Source organism: Primulina eburnea, chromosome 6 (assembly GCF_022965805.1).
Source record: "Primulina eburnea isolate SZY01 chromosome 6, ASM2296580v1, whole genome shotgun sequence".
Classification (NCBI taxonomy): Eukaryota; Viridiplantae; Streptophyta; class Magnoliopsida; order Lamiales; family Gesneriaceae; genus Primulina; species Primulina eburnea.
The window spans coordinates 39,235,366-39,252,224 of record NC_133106.1 but is presented as its reverse complement, the minus strand read 5'-3'; the positions used below and the strand labels follow the sequence as shown (position 1 = coordinate 39,252,224).

At 32.2% G+C, this 16,859-nt stretch overlaps 1 protein-coding gene across 1 annotated transcript; it reads left to right on the top strand.

Annotated features, from left to right (window-relative positions):
• The first annotated feature begins 14,026 nt into the window (after window positions 1–14,026).
• On the top strand, window positions 14,027–16,612 carry LOC140835251 (trihelix transcription factor ASR3-like). Its single transcript, XM_073200740.1, has 3 exons — window positions 14,027–14,855; window positions 15,117–15,158; window positions 16,056–16,612. The coding sequence occupies exons 1-3, from the start codon at window positions 14,192–14,194 to the stop codon at window positions 16,340–16,342; spliced, it is 993 nt and encodes a 330-aa protein (XP_073056841.1). The 5' UTR covers window positions 14,027–14,191; the 3' UTR covers window positions 16,343–16,612.
• Window positions 16,613–16,859: the final 247 nt, after the last annotated feature.

The window sequence follows — 16,859 nt, the reverse complement described above, 5'->3', positions numbered from 1 at the left end:
ACATGGTGATGTATGTTATCTTTGTTGATGCATGCAGTAGATACACATGGATCTACTTTCTTAAGCTTAAATCTGAGGTTGCTAGAGCATTTATCACATTCAGAACTCAAGTTGAAAACCAGCTTAATAAGAAAACAAAATCCTTTCACACCGATTGGGGGGTGAGTTCTGGTCTTTAACTAATTATCTTCAAAACCATGGGATTGTTCATAGGTGGTCTTGTTTGCACACCTCTCAACAAAACGGTGTTGTTGAATATAAACATCGACACATCGTAGACACGGGCTCTCTCTTTTGGCTCAAGCCTCCATGTCATTAAGTTTTTGGGAAAATGATTTTTCCACAGCATTTTTCCTCATCAATAGATTGCCTATCATGGTTCTTTCTGGCAAAACTCCTCTCACATGCTTTTGCAATCGAAATCCAGACTATTCCCTTCTTCGTGTGTTTGGCTGTCAATGTTTCCCATGTCTTCGATCTATGCCTTGTACATATAGGCTATAGTCATCAACACAAGGGATATAAGTGTCTCACTCAAGAAGGTAGTGTGCACATATCTCGACATGTTAAGTTCAATAAAACATGATTTCCTTTTGAGAAACACCATCAATCCGATAACACAGAGTCGAATACCTCACCAGCACTTCTCATTCCAACACTTGTTTCCCTGTCATTAACTGATCATACTCACTGTCCAAACATATATTAAGTACAGTCTGAATCCTCTCATATTCTTCCCAGTCATCCATCTCCGTCACCCTCCCTCCCAGGATGTTTCATCACCTTCTGGTTCATTTCACTGCTCTCCTCATTCCGTCATTCAAATTCCTCAGGACAACTTCCTTTTTCTACTGAAACAATTGATCCTCTACTCTTGTGAACAATCATCCCATCTCGCTCCAAGGCTGGGGTTTCAAGACAAGAATATTTCATTCCCAGTTGCTTGAACCCTCCACGGTAAAGAAAGCAAGTTTGCACCCTGACTGGTTTAAAGCAATGAAATCCAAGTATGATGCTTTAATGAAAATTCACAATTGGTCTTTGGTTCCACAACCTCGAGGTACACCTCTTATAGGTTGTTAGTGGGTGTTCAAAATTAAGAGTAATCCTGACGGGCCAATAGCACGCCACAAAGCCAGATTAGCGGCAAAAAGGTATTCTCAAACTCCGGGCATTGACTACACTGAAACCTTTAGTCCTATTGTCAAGCCTACAACTATCAGAGTTGTTCTAACAATTGCAATTTCTAAGGGCTAGCGCATACAAGAGTTGCATATTAATAAGGCTTTTTTAATGGTACTCTCACTGAAGTGTTTTATATGAAACATGCTCCTGGATTTGAAATACAATATGGTTCCACACTTAGTGTTTAAGCTACATAAAGCACTCTACCGGTTAAAACAAGCACCTCGTGCTTGGTCTGACAAACTGAGAAATGCTCTTCAACACATGGGTTTTTTCACGTCCAAAGTTGATGTGTCCTTGTTTATTTGAATTATTCTGAGCATGTTATTTACATCTTGGCTTATGCTGAGACATATTGATTATAGGAAGTAATCATCTAGAGATCTGACATCTTATTCAACAGCTGGATAATCAATTGTCTCAAAAATCTTGGTGAATTGTTTTATTTTGTTAGCGTTGAAGTCTCCAGACCGGTGGAACACTCAGCTCTTCTTGTCACAGGCCAAATATGCTCACGGCCTACTGGCCAAAACCAAGATGCGTCAGTGCAAACCATTGCCTACTCCTATGGCTATTGGGACTATACTTTCTTCAAATGATGGAGATCTTTTTGAAGATGTCACTCTTTATTGAAGCACTGTGGTCGCTCTCCAATATCTCACTATAACACAACCCCATATTTCATATAGTGTCAACAAAGTGTGCCAATTTATGCAGACTCTCTTTTATACTCACTGGAAAGCCCAAAGCAGTCAAGCGAGTATTCTTGCATTACATCAATGGCTCATTAGACTATGATATCTGTTTAGATGTTGCATCACCTCTCAATCATCAAGGGTATTGTGATGCCAATTGGGGCAATGATCCTGATGATCGAAGATCTACATCTGATTGTTGTTAGTTTCTTGGGAACTGTCTTATCTCCTGGACTTCGAAAAAACAATCAATTGTCTCCAGTTCCAGCACATAGGCTGAGTGTAGGAGTCTTGCTCATGCCACATCTGAGCTACTTTAGATTCAATCAGTGTTGACCGAACTTAAAATTGCTTGCTCTAAAACTCCAATCTTGTGATGTGATAATATCAGCATTATTGCTATTAGTACAAATCCATTACTTCATTCCAAGACCAAACACTTGGAACTTGATCTCCATTTTGGCATAGAAAAGGTATTGTACAAAAAAAATTCGGTTCAACATGTGCCATCCTTCGATCAAACAACAGATATTCTTACCAAGCCAATATCTGCGATTTCTTTCAAACTCAACGTGGTCATCAACCCCTCGTTGAGTTTGAGGGGGCATGATAAAGACCACCCAACATGCTTAGCCCAAGCAAATGTCATACAGACTCAAGATAAGAAAATCCCACTCAAACCTCAGAAACGAAATTCCCAATCACATATCAATGCAGGTGTATCCGAGAGCACAAAAGATCAATTTTTTCTTCAAAGTTTATCTTTGTATAATATTAATATTACACTAATATTAAACTGTTGTTTGTTTTTTTTTTTTTTCAAATTTCAACACACATTTTTTATTTTTATTTTTTTTATTTCAACAATTCAAATATCAATTTAGTCAATCTATAATTTGTCAAATTTCACTTTATTCCATCGATAATGATAAAAAAGACTGTACACATACGCATCGCGTGTGCAGAGTAACTAGTATTATATAAAGGTTAGACCTAATAGATACAAAAATGGACACCAACTTTTTCTTACAACTTTGCTCTTATGTAATACCAATATTATACTTTTTTTTTTAATTTCAACAAACACTTTTTTTATTATTTTTTTATTTTAACAATTCAAATTACACTTTAGCTTTGAGTAATTATAAAAAAGATTACATATAGGCACCGCGTGTACAGAGTTACTCGTTATGTATACTATCTATGTTATCTGTATCTATAATATTAATAAAGAGAGTGAATTTTGTGAATTTTTTTAGACATTGTAAAATTGCTCATACATTAATAACGGTCTCACGAATCTTTATTCGTGAGACGAATCAATCAATTTACAATAAAAATAATATATTTGACATAAAAAGTAATACTTTTTCATGGAGGACTCATATAGAATATCTATTTCACAAAATTGACCTGTGAGACTATCTCACATGAGTTTTTGTGATTAATAAAATGTCAAATTTCAAATGCAAAGTGCGTGTAGTTCGGAAAATAAAGCATTTGTTTCATGAATAGAAAGTTATAGGTTCAAACCTTACACATTTTATTGATTTATATATATATATATATAATTATTTCAAAATTATCGTGTAATTTCTCGATATTTTTCACGATATGATCTTTTAAATATTAAATTAATTATAAAAAAACTTTACTAACATGTAACGCGTGCAAAGAGGCGTTACTTGTTTATATTATTAAACTTGAGCACCTCATGCTAACTAACTTTAACATGTAAGTGTGATACCAATTTTTTATTTTTATTTTTACAATTTTATCTTTCACAATATTTGTCAGTTAATTTTGTTGATGTGAGTTTTGTATATCTATCAATTTTTTTTCAATTTTTTCTCCGACTTATTTTTAAAAATGGTGTAAAGCAAGCCCATGAACAAAATTATATAATTTGTACATGATGATATGGTAAAAATCCTATCATATCATTACTTATATTTTAGAGATATTACAAGATATTGCATTAATATGCACAAATCTAGTTACCATATATTACAAAATTCTATATCATCTAAGATTCTACACCTATAAATAAAGGGCTCCTAACCCTAATTAAGGTACGCTTTCATGTACAATTATTTACGTCAGTCTTATATTTTTCTCTCAAACACTATACTGACTTGAGCGTCGGAGTGGCTTCGCCTTTGGGCGGAGTCATCTCACCCGTTTTCTTTGATACACAGTTGTATTTTTGGAGCGCTTTGATTCGATATATGGAAGAATTGGTACGTGATCATCGATTCAAAGTATTTTTATGGATGCGCATTTTTTGAGCGCATCAATGGCGCCGTCTGTGGGAACGAAATTTATCCACACGATTTGTCTTCTACCGGTTGAATTAAGAAGAAAAAAAATAAAATTTGCCCAACCCATCATCCACAACATATTCAGTGAAGGAAACAAAACAATTGCCTCCGAAAACGTGCCCCGTTTTATCTAGAATCTTGCGATTGTATTCTAAATACGTCTCCTCGCCACCAAGTGCACGTCTCCTTCCTTAACAAATTTACCATCTTTACTATTGCACTCCGGCCGAGAACCGTTGTTCGAGCCGTCGACCCATAAGCACGGTTCACTGTAAGCTGCTATGTTGAGCACCAATAAGGATTCACGCCTCGCCACCTCAGCCACATGTATATGGGATTGGAAAATTTCCCGATGGATTGTCCTAGAGCCGTTGATGTTACCTCTATTACCGTTTGTTATCTTCCACGAGAAGAATACGCTAACTCGCCGCAGCCCAAACCGAGGCTGACATCTCTCCACCTCCAGACCCTATCACTTTCTCCCGTAAAATCAGAGAGATTGTGGCTAGGCGGTTAACGACTCTTCGATGAATATGCCTTCACAATTGAAGAACAAAGATTTTCCAGGATGCAATACAATATGCAAGCATATCGGGACCCAGGCGGCTTCTAGCTTACCAATATAGTTATATTTTTATGAAGTCCATTGAATCTATCATATGCGGCCTACGTGGTTGGTGTCGGTACATCCCCTCAAGCAACAGAAAATGAGCAATTGTTTTAAAGTGATCAAAATTTGCAAATTGATTGACAACTCGCTGGAGATAAGTTCCTTGGTTACTTTTCTTTTAATATAAGTTAGTCAAAGTTTAATTTTTAAAGATTTATTTATATCACTACTAAAATTATGAGATCGGCATGAGTTTGCAATGAATATCTTATCAACAACTCGTTAGCCTCAACCCCATGAATTCAATTCTTAACGATTTATCTTCTTTTTGGAAACTATTATCAACACTACAATATGAAAAATGTCATATAATTTTCATGATGAAACTTGTCGTATGGACATTGAACTCGTAATTCCAACCTCAATGGATATTTCATACGAAATTTTATATGCTGATAATTTTCTTTTAGAGGTCATTCTAGTTTCCCAGAGGAGTTTGAAGGAGCACTATTGATTAGAGAGTAATGGATTATTTACGTTGAATTGCTCCAAGGCTTGTGTTTCTATTTTATTGGGTGTCATTATGTTTTGCATGATAACCTTCATCTCTCTACCATTTATTTTTGCCAATGAAGCCTATGTCGGTGGAAAACAATCATCAAAACCTTGAAGCGGCGTAAAGGGTGAAGTAGCTCATTAGGTTTTGAATCTCTGGTTTGGTCACTTGTTTATTTGTTTTAAAATTGGCTTTTGGGAGTTTCGCTACTTCAAAGGTGCTACTCTTCCTCCATAAATTTTCTTAGTCCATACGATTTCATGATCTTTGGTCATTGCATGCTCAGAGTGGGTTATTTAAACATAGCTTCTGTTTAAACATTTATTTACCAAACTAGATTTCTCACTTATTAAAACTAGCAAGAAGCACGTGCAGATGCACGTGTATATTAATTATTTAATAAAAATTAAACTTTGATTTTTTTAAAAATAATTTGAATCATTTTTTTTATTTATATTGTTTTGATAGAATAAGATTCACAAAACACGCTTTTAGTAAAACACACTTTTCCTATTTTTACTTTAGTACAAATAGTTTCTTTTCTTCCTTTGGATACTATTTTGGAAGATCATTTCTCGCTATAAGCCGAATAATGAAACATCTCCATTTTCTGAGAAAAGTTCTTATGAGTCTTAACATATTAGTTTAGTCTTTTGTCATAGTAGACGAATAAATTAATTAAGAACTTATTTTCAAAATTGTTTTTCAAATTAAAATTCAAGCAATTGATTTTATGTTATATAATAAATTATAATGAGAATAGTATATCAAACGAATTGAACTGAATTTTTTTGGAAAATATATATTTCTAAGCACCACGTATAAGTTATAACAACATAAAAATCAACCAAATTATAGAATTTATAAATGCATAATAATAATTTATATAAGTGAAGCACACTAAGGACAAATAATTATCAATTTAAAATATTTGTGACTAACTCATCAAAATATTATCAAAACTAATTAAATAATAATATTGATAATAAAATATAACCTATAATACTCAATTTAAATATTATTTAATCTCCTACAGAACTTTTTTACCTTTTGCTTTAGAATTATATATTATAGATAAATTAATTTTCATATACATTAGTTAATAAATAATTTTTTTTAAAAAATATAATCTATATTTTTCATTAAGCAATCAATTACAATTATATATATATATATATATATATATATATATATATATATATATATATATATTATGTATTTGTATGTGTAGTGATTGTATATTGTTGGGATCAGAAAAAAATTATATACATTACTCTTTTAAAAATATTTGCTTTTTAAATTTGTCTTCAATCATTTTTAGGTGGTTGAAAGAGTTTCTCAAACGGTTAGAATATGAATCACGTGAAAATTGTGGAAGACGATTCAATATTTCTAATGATATTTTCAACCGGTTGGCAATCTAAACAACAAGATATAATTTGAAATGTAAAAACTTGTGAAAAGTAAAGACACAAGAATTTTATGAATGTTTGGGCAAAAACACTCATACTCCTTTCTTCCTCTGTAGGAAGGATTCCACTAAAAGACTTGTCAGATATATAATTTTTTTTAAAAATTACTACTAAAATATTTAAAATTCTTATTATATAGCTAACTCTCTTAATTTTTCTATCGGATTCATATTAAAAAAATTACTACTAAAATATTTAAAATTCTTATTATATAGTTAACTCTCTTAATTTTTCTATCAAATCCATATTTTATGATATTATTAATATATTAACATTCATGATTATTGATATAAATTATACTAAATAATTTATCAAATTATTACTTTCAATTCTTAGTCAAAAAATCATAAAATATATTATTATATTATTATATATTTATCATGTTATTGTACTATTGCATATATAATTATTTTTTTCTTATATCTTCTTGTGATATTATGATTTATTATTATTTAGAAACTCCACTAAAATATAATTACAAAATTGCATTAAAATCATAAAATAACATGTAGAAAGAAAATTAAAAGGATAAAATATTTAAAGTTGGTATAAAGTTGAAATATTTGAGAAAATTAATATAGGAGTTACATTTTATTTTGAAGTGATATAAATTATTACAATCAATGTATATTGCAGTGATAATTCATTAGCATTTGTTAGACTATTAATTATAAATTATATGAAATAATCAGGCTACTAATTAATTATATATTAGGTGGAATAAATAAAAAATTTTGATATTTCATTTTACACTTACAACAATTAGAAATTTACAAATATATCTTTATTGAATCTAGGATTTGTATTGATGAAGAGGTCATTTTTATCTTTTGACAATTGAAAAATATGGCCAATGATCTACACTTTTATAGGTATATAGATTAAAAAAATATGTTTATTATCAGATATATATTCATTCTTTTTTTTTTTTGAGATTTCCCATAAATTGTGTAGAAAATTTCATTGCAATTAATCGAAAACACACAGTTTAAAGGGATAGCAGAAAATTTACAATGAAAAACTTTGTTATCTTTTTTACACTTTTATAAGTATAATAGTTAAATATATATTCTTTTAATATTTTAATGATTTTTATAAATTAAAAAATCTATTATTTTAAAAAAAATTTAAGAATTATGTATCAAGAAAATGTTATTTCTCTAATGTATTTTTATTATCAAACATCAATTCAAATTTTATGTAATATTATTTTCAAAATTTCTTATGTTGCAATTTTCTATTAAAAAATAAAACATTATTATGATCTTCATTTATTTAATGATTGTGTAGAAAATTTTTCATGCAATTAATCTAAAAACACACAATTTATGGGAATATTAGAAAATTTACAAGGAAAAACTTTTTAAATTTCTTTTAACACTTTTATAAGTATAATAGTTAAATATATATTCTTTTAATATTTTTAATGATTTTTTGACTGTGTAACAAAATTTTCATGCAATTGATCTAACAACACACAATTTATGGGAGAAGTAGAAAATTTACAATGAAAAACTTTGTTATTCTTTTAACACTTTTATAAGTATAATAGTTAAATATATATTCTTTTAATATTTTTTTGTAAGAATTATGTATGAAGAAAATATTATTTCGCTAATGTATTTTTTATTATGAATATATATTCAATTTTTATGCAATATTATTTTAAAAATTTCTTATTTTATAATTTTCTATTAAAGAATTTTTAAATTACAAAATTATAATAATATAAATTCTTCTAATAAATTTATTAAACTATTTATTTTCAATTTTTTGTTTAAAAACCCATAAAATATATTAAACTTCAAATTATCATATTATTTTATATTTATCATGTTATTCTACTATTGGACATATAGTTAATTTTTTATATATATCTTCTTGTAATATTATAATTTATTTATTACTTAATTAGAAATTACACTAAAAATATAATTATTATAATAAAATCATTAAAAAAACGTAGAGAGAAAACTAAAAGAATAAAAAATTTACATGTAATGTAAAAATCAATTATTTTATAAAATTAATATAGGAATTACATTTTATTATTGAAATGATATAAATTACTACAATCAATGTATGTTGTAATAACAATTTATTAGCATTTTTAATATGACTTTTTTACCTGTATTTTGAAAAGAAAACTATTTGACAACACAGAAGAAATCACTGCTGAAATTAATTACTTAATTAAGAATCCGAGCAACTGTAACGGCAATTCTCAAATGATTATTTTGAAAATTTTTCATAAGGCTCTAAATAATGATTATTTTAATTTTTCATGTCAAACTATTAATTTATAAATGCATGAACAAATATAATATATTGTAAATCTAAATTTAATTTTGAATTTAAATAATAGTAATAAAAAATTAATAAATTTGAATAAGAAATACCTATAAAAGTGTGGACAAATGAATCGTTCATCCACATATATTGGATGGTAAAAACTTGTGTGAGACGGTCTCACGGGTCGTATTTTGTGAGACGGATCTTTATTTGGATAATCCATGGAAAAATATTACTTTTTATGCTAAGAGTATTACTTTTTATTATGAATATGGGTAGGGTTGACCCGTCTCACAGATTGTGATCCGTGAGACGGTCTCACATGAGACCTACTCATATTGGATGATATGATGTTAGAAAAATATTGTTGTACAATTGCTAAAATGAGAAAGAAATATGCAGAAAATCAATTAATTTTTTCATTCCTCTCATAGATTCTATTTTATTTAAGTCTCCTCATATTTATATATTATCAAATAGTACTCAATCATAACAATAATGCCATGACATTTTATTTGTATTTGTAGAAATATTTAATCTGATTTTGATTCTACTGTTTTTGAAAATCAAGGTCGAGTTTAGCTTTAGACATTTAATGTATAAATCTTAATCAATCTTAGTAGATGTTTCAAATATCACAAAATTTTGTGTATTGAATTTATAATTGTTTCGTATATATATATATTATGATAGTTGATTTTAGAATTGAAACGAAATTTTTTTAATTTTCTTATTATAGCCAAACTTTTCTAAGAGATTTATGTTTTATGAGATTGTTAACATATTGACATTCATAATTGTTGATATACATTCTTATTATAAATTTATTAAACTCTTTATTTTAAATTATTTGTTAAAAAACCAATAAAATATGTTAGTATTAAACATCATATTATTTTATATCTATCATGTTATTTTACTATTAAACATATAATTAATTTTGTTCTACAATAATCAATGAATAGGGTAATGATCATTTATTAGCATTTATTAGAATTTTATATATATAAGTGATAATTGTTAGAATTGTGCATATATATCTTTAAAGAGGGCATTTATGTCTTTTCACAATCGGAAAACACATCAATTATCCACACTTTTATAGGTATATAGATTTGAGGCTGCCTATGTTTCAGACAATTTTCTTGCCAATTCTTATGATATGTTATCATGAGTTCATATTTGATGTCACAACTTATGACAAACGAGATCAATTCCGGATAGTTGCTTATAGCTATGCTTGAACCACAAATTAAGAATATTTCTTGGCTAGGGGTCACTGTCTTGGTTGCTTCAGTTTTTTCGTCTACCAGATTATTTAAATTAGAGACGGTTGTTCTTTAGTTCTATAGCATTTTTTACACTAATGTATACTCTGAATCCTTATCATAATTATATTTTGTGGAAATATTTAAAAGGAATTGCCTCAGCTCAAATCCTCACCGTATAGATCTAACTAAATCTTTAGACAAATTTCATAGTTGTATTACTTTATTTATCCAAACAGCACAGGCTCATGAGTGATGTTGGATTATTATGAGTGATGGATCTAAACTCTTAAAACATGTTGAAATCCTACAGTGATTGTTTGGTTGAGCTTTGATAGTTCCTTCCTTATTTACTAAATTTTGGGAGAAACTATTTTTAAGGTCTAGCATGACTTCACGATTATATTTGGTGATTTTTAATATTGCTTCCACTCGAGATGTCACAAGGTAGTTCTTATCTGTTATCTTGAATTCGCTATTCGAGGCCACATGAGCTCAGACTTCGCATTGTTTCATGAAGTATTTATCCGTCCCAAGCATAGCATGACATCTTAATGATATTTTATGTTTAACTTCACATACTTGAGATGGATTTCAGTGGGTGTTTTACAGTTTTATGTGAATAGTCGGAGACACATGTGCTCAACCCTTACATTATCACATCAGGTATTTGTCATGCTTGATTTTATTAAAGTGACAATATTTTTCTCACCGCGACAAGATAAGTTTTACAACGCTCAGAATATTTTATTCGCATGATAAGTTTCATGTACTTGACATTTTATCATTTTCCGGACAAGGATTTTTTATAATAAATTTCTTATGTTGCATCATCCATTTCAAATATTTGAGATAATTATTTTTTGCTCTCTTCTGTCTCGTTTCTTGTGCTTCATTGCAGTGTCCTACAGCATGCTCGATGCACCGTGTCTGGGCTCAACTCATGTGATTTTCACTAGCAGACACCTTTGCTCGGAACCTCAGTAAGCCCGACTTTGCTCGGCACCTCAGTAAGCCCGACCTTGCTCGGCACCTCAGTAAGTCCAACTCTGCTTGGCAATTACAGAAGCCTGACCTTGCTCGGCACCTCAGTAAGTCCAACTCTGATTGGCAATTACAGAAGCCCGACCTCAGTAAGCCCGACCTTGCTCGGCACCTCAATAAGTCCAACTCTGCTTGGCAATTACAGAAGCCCGACCTTGCTCGGCACCTCAGTAAGCCCGACCTTGCTCGGCACCTCAGTAAGTCCAACTCTGCTTGGCAATTACAGAAGCCCGACTTTGCTCGGCACCTCAGTAAGCCCGACTTTGCTCGGCACCTCAGTTAGCCCGATCTTGCTCGGCACACCTCAGTAAGCCCGACTTTGCTCGGCACCTCAGTAAACCCGACCTTGCTCGGCACCTCAGTAAGCCCAACTCTGCTTGGCAATAACATAAGCCCGACCTTGCTCGGCACCTCAGTAAGCCCGACTTTGCTCGGCACCTCAGTAAGTCCAACTCTATTTGGCAATTACATAAGCCCGACCTTGCTCGGCATCTCAGTAAGCCCGACTTTGCTTGACACCTCAGTAAGCCCGACCTTGCTCGGCACTCAGTAAATCCAACTCGATTTGGAAAACATATAAGCTCGACCTCATGCTCGATAGCAGTAATTTGATTCTTAATCTATTTCTCTTTATTTGATCTCGGTTTTTAGTAGACTATTATCTATTGCTCTTTATTTGAGCTCGGATTTCAGCAGACTATTATCTATTGCTCTTTATTTGAGCTCGACTTTCAGCAGAGTATTATCTATAGCTCTTTATTTGAGCTCGGCTTTCAGCAGACTATTATCTATTACTCTTTATTTGAGCTCGATTTTCAGCAGACTATTATCTATAGCTCTTTATTTGAGCTTATTTTCAGGAGGATCTTATATAGCTCTTCATTTGAGCTTAGTTTTCAGCAGACTATTATCTATAGCTCTCTATTTGAGCTTATTTTCAACATGATCTTATTTATAGCTCATGATTTTAGCTCGGTTGTTAGCCAGATATTCTTTATGGCTCTTTATCTGAGCTCGACTTTCAGCAATCGATATATCTCGAACATCCTATTTATGCTGGTCTCGACATCTTGACCTGACTTCTTATTGAGGAGTATAGTCACTTTTAGCTCTTTTGACTCTCTAGTGACTCGAGAGAAAAAATCATTTGACTATCTATCCAGTATCAGATGACTACATTGGCCGCTTAATTTTGCTCATCTCTGAAAGTACGCTCCACAACAAACGCTCAAAAGACACTATTACATGCAACGAGAATATTATCTTACATACTCTAAAATATAATTCATTCATTTAACGTTCCTCCATCATTTAACTCGTCGTCGCTTTTTTGCGGGGGTACTAGTGATGATATGGTAAAAATCCTATCATATCATTACTTATATTTTAGAGATATTACAAGATATTGCATGAATATGCACAAATCTAGTTACCATATATTACAAAATTCTATATCATCTAAGATTCTACACCTATAAATAAAGGGCTCCTAACCCTAATTAAGGTACGCTTTCATGTACAATTATTTACGTCAGTTTTATATTTTTCTCTCAAACACTATACTGACTTGAGCGTCGGAGTGGCTTCGCCTTTGGGCGGAGTCATCTCACCCGTTTTCTTTGATACACAGTTGTATTTTTAGAGCGCTTTGATTCGATGAAGAATTGGTACGTGATCATCGATTCAAAGTATTTTTATGGATGCACATTTTTTGAGCGCATCAGTACACAAGATCAAAAGAGTCTCCATAAAAAAGTTGATATTTTAAAATTAAAACGTAGCTAGGAAACAAAGAGAGAATAAATCGTGAATTTGCCACCTCAAAATCCATGATCTTTATTTGACAAACCTTTATGCGATATTATTATAAAAAAGTAACTAATACCTCTTGCTTTGTTATATTTAGCAAATCCAAGGGCTTAACTGTGATTGGTTTGGAAAGGGGGGAGAATATGACATTCTACTAACCTTATGGGACTTAGGAGATGAATATTTCGATTGACTCCATCGTCACAAGCCAAGAGTGTCTTCATTCATAAAATAAAGAAAGGATATTGAAATTTGTTTGTTGATAGTATATTTTTTGAATAAATAAAAAACATCCTTCCCTTTACTTTATGAGCAGGTATATCACATATCTATATTTATGAGATGTGTCAATCCAATTTATATTTGTAGTGAAAAATAATATTTTTAACATAATCGAATTTTTGTGTTTCTTTATTTTCCATTCATGGTCGCCGAAAAATCTTATATCTTATCTATCATCACAAATCGCATATATATAATTATTATCAATATCTTATTTAAAAAAGTGGATATTGAATATTTATTTTGAAACACGAGAGAGATATCCACTTAAAAATAATATTATTTATTTATTTTTTCTTAAAAAAACACATAAATGGATGGGATGGCATTTTCTAATAGCAACTGCAAAGCAACAAACCAAACCCATTAAATGGGAAGTTCTAGTACTTGTAGTCTAGTGTCTTTTTTCTAAAATTTAAATTAATAAAATATATTAGGAAAATAAAAAATGTATTAACATCATCTTAATCACAATTAATACGATATTAGCATTTTCATCATCTTGTTTAAGGGTCCTCACCCCACACACATATTGTTATCTCAGAGAAGAAAGAAACACCTCACCCTCTCCCTTCCTCTTCCTACGCCGTTAACACCAAACGCCGTTACTTTAACCGCACGTGACTACAGAGGTACCCTGCCACGTGATCTTTTTATATGACACTGGAGCAGCTTAGTTTAGCTCCGGGACCCGTTGACGGTAGAGCAGACGGCCGTCAGCCCTCCGGCGATGACGGGGTCAAAATTCCGCGCTTGCCCCGTTGGACCCGACAAGAGATACTCGTACTCATACAAGGGAAAAGGGTGGCGGAGAATCGTGTCAAAAGGGGGCGGCTGTCTGGTTTTGGATTGGGTTCAGGCCAGGCCGAGCCTAAATGGGCATCCGTTGCATCATACTGTAAGAGACATGGAGTTAACCGCGGACCCGTTCAGTGCCGTAAGAGATGGAGCAATTTAGCCGGAGATTTTAAGAAGATTAAAGATTGGGAGTCCAAAGCAGGGGACGGAGCAGAGTCTTTTTGGCTGATGAGGAATGATCTGAGAAGGGAGAGAAAGTTGCCGGGCTTTTTTGACAAAGAGGTCTATGATATCCTGGATGGCGTCGGAGGCCTAGGTGGTGGAGGGGATGACAAGGAGGAGGTGGCTGGTGAATTATCTTTGGCTTTGGCACCTTCCACTGCGGCAGAGGCCGGTGATGAGGCGGAGGCGTTATTTGATAGTGGGCGGAGCGCAGTGGGGGATGAAGGGCTGTTCTCCGATTTTGAGCAGTCGGCTAGAGAGGAGGAGCCGCCAAGGAATCTTGATCAGAGTAAAGAGACTGGTATTAAAACTTTCCCGGCTCCAACTCCGATCTAAGCCAGTAAAGATTGGTTCTTTTAGAAATGAATCCACCACTATTGGCCTATTTGGCTGCAAAAGCCTTAAATTGTATTCTTACTGGTTCGCGATTAGATTGGTCGGCCGTCTTATGTATTCTAACTATAATCTCGTACAACCAGTATCTGTTGCACACAATAACTAATACTCTATTTGTTGGTAAAAGTCTACATAGTGTTGATAATATGGTTTTCAATTTTTGCAGTGGCAGAAAAGCAGTCACTTCCCGGCTTATCACCTGCTCGAGGTGCGATAGCTCACTGTTGAGTATCTATTTTGTTTTGTTCGATTAATATTTGAACTTTCATTTCAGTTATAGCTACCGTGTAATTTGATAATCTTGATTGTTGTGCACCCATTGTATTTTCGTTTTATATTATCTTTAAGCTGTTTCATATTTGCATGTCACATGTGAAGAAAAACTAGCATCTGCTCGCGTGATTGTTGCAAAGATAAGTAGTAGCATTCATGTGGTGAGATTTATTGCAGCCAGTTGTTGATAACAAGGATGCATCTTATGATATCGATTCTCTAACCAAGTCTCCAATTTAGGCAACTGATCTTAATTAAGGCTCCCTGAAATTAAGCTTATAAGAAACATTTTGATGACTGTCAAGCAGTGCAATTTGCAAAAATAAAGTCATTTTGAGCTGCTCTCATGATGAGTACCTTTGACTCATTTTTAGATCATAAACAGGAATATTGTTTCTGTTTTTACCTCCTGGTAAAATGGTGAATCCAACCCATTTCATTATATACTAGCATGGATTAATTTGTGGTTTGGACTCGGAATGATGGAAGTGATCATTTTGTGGGCTCATATCTTTCGGGAAATATTGATTGAAGTGTTGTATTTGCGTAGTTTGTGAAGATAGAAGTGTCAAGTATAATAGCTGCATCCCTCTGTGTGCAATCGAGTACAAGAAAACATTGATATATGCGCTGTCCCTATTCAAAAAGCATATAATGCTAAGAAGCTTGATCGGTTTTTTGGTGTAATTTATATATCTTTCGTCTTTGGGTTTAGAATAAGATCAAGAATGATGAAGTAAATGAGTCGACGTCAAGGTGAAGAGTTAGAGAAAGATATAAAACAAAAAATGGTTCTACTTTCAGCAAGTCCTCTGATTGGGATTTTGTGCAGGCATAACCAGTGAGAAACAACCTGCCTCTGATGCTGAGGTTAGAAGCACTCAAGAAGGACGTAAAAGAAAGAGAGTTGGATCGGATGGAGATGGGGAAGCTACATCTGTTGAGCTTCAGTTGATCGAAGCTTTAGAGAAAAATGGGAAACTGCTGGGCTTGCAACTTGAAGCTCATAACTCCCATCTTGAGTTGGAGAGGGAGCAACGCCAGGAGAATATGAATGGCTTAATAACAGTCCTCAACAAGCTTGCAGATGCCTTGGGAAGAATTGCTGATAAGTTGTAACCATGATAATACTAGTTGAAGTGTACAGAAAGTAGCTATACGTGCTGGAATCCTTACTTCATAAGCATACAGTTGATAATGAATCTGTGGGTTATTCGTCCAAATCACATTGGAGATAACCACAGGGCTTTTTATTTATTTACGATCCTTGTTATGTTTAGGATCAATTGTAAGTTAGGCCTACCCAAACTCTATGACAAAAGCTTTGCAATTCAGATGCTAGTTTATTTTGTCAGTGATTCCAATATCTTTTTGTAGTATCGATTCTCATTTTGGTATATGCTATATATGTACATATCCCATTTTTCACTATCCAGACACATTAATTAAATTAAATTAAATTAAAAAAAAAGAAATTATTTATGTTATAATTTTTTTATTAACAATTAAACAATAAATAGAATCTCAGATACATACGTACTTTTGTATATATTAACATGAATATATATGTTAACATGAAGTGCGATGTAACACTAATTATATATAATATGAGATATATATATATATATATATATAT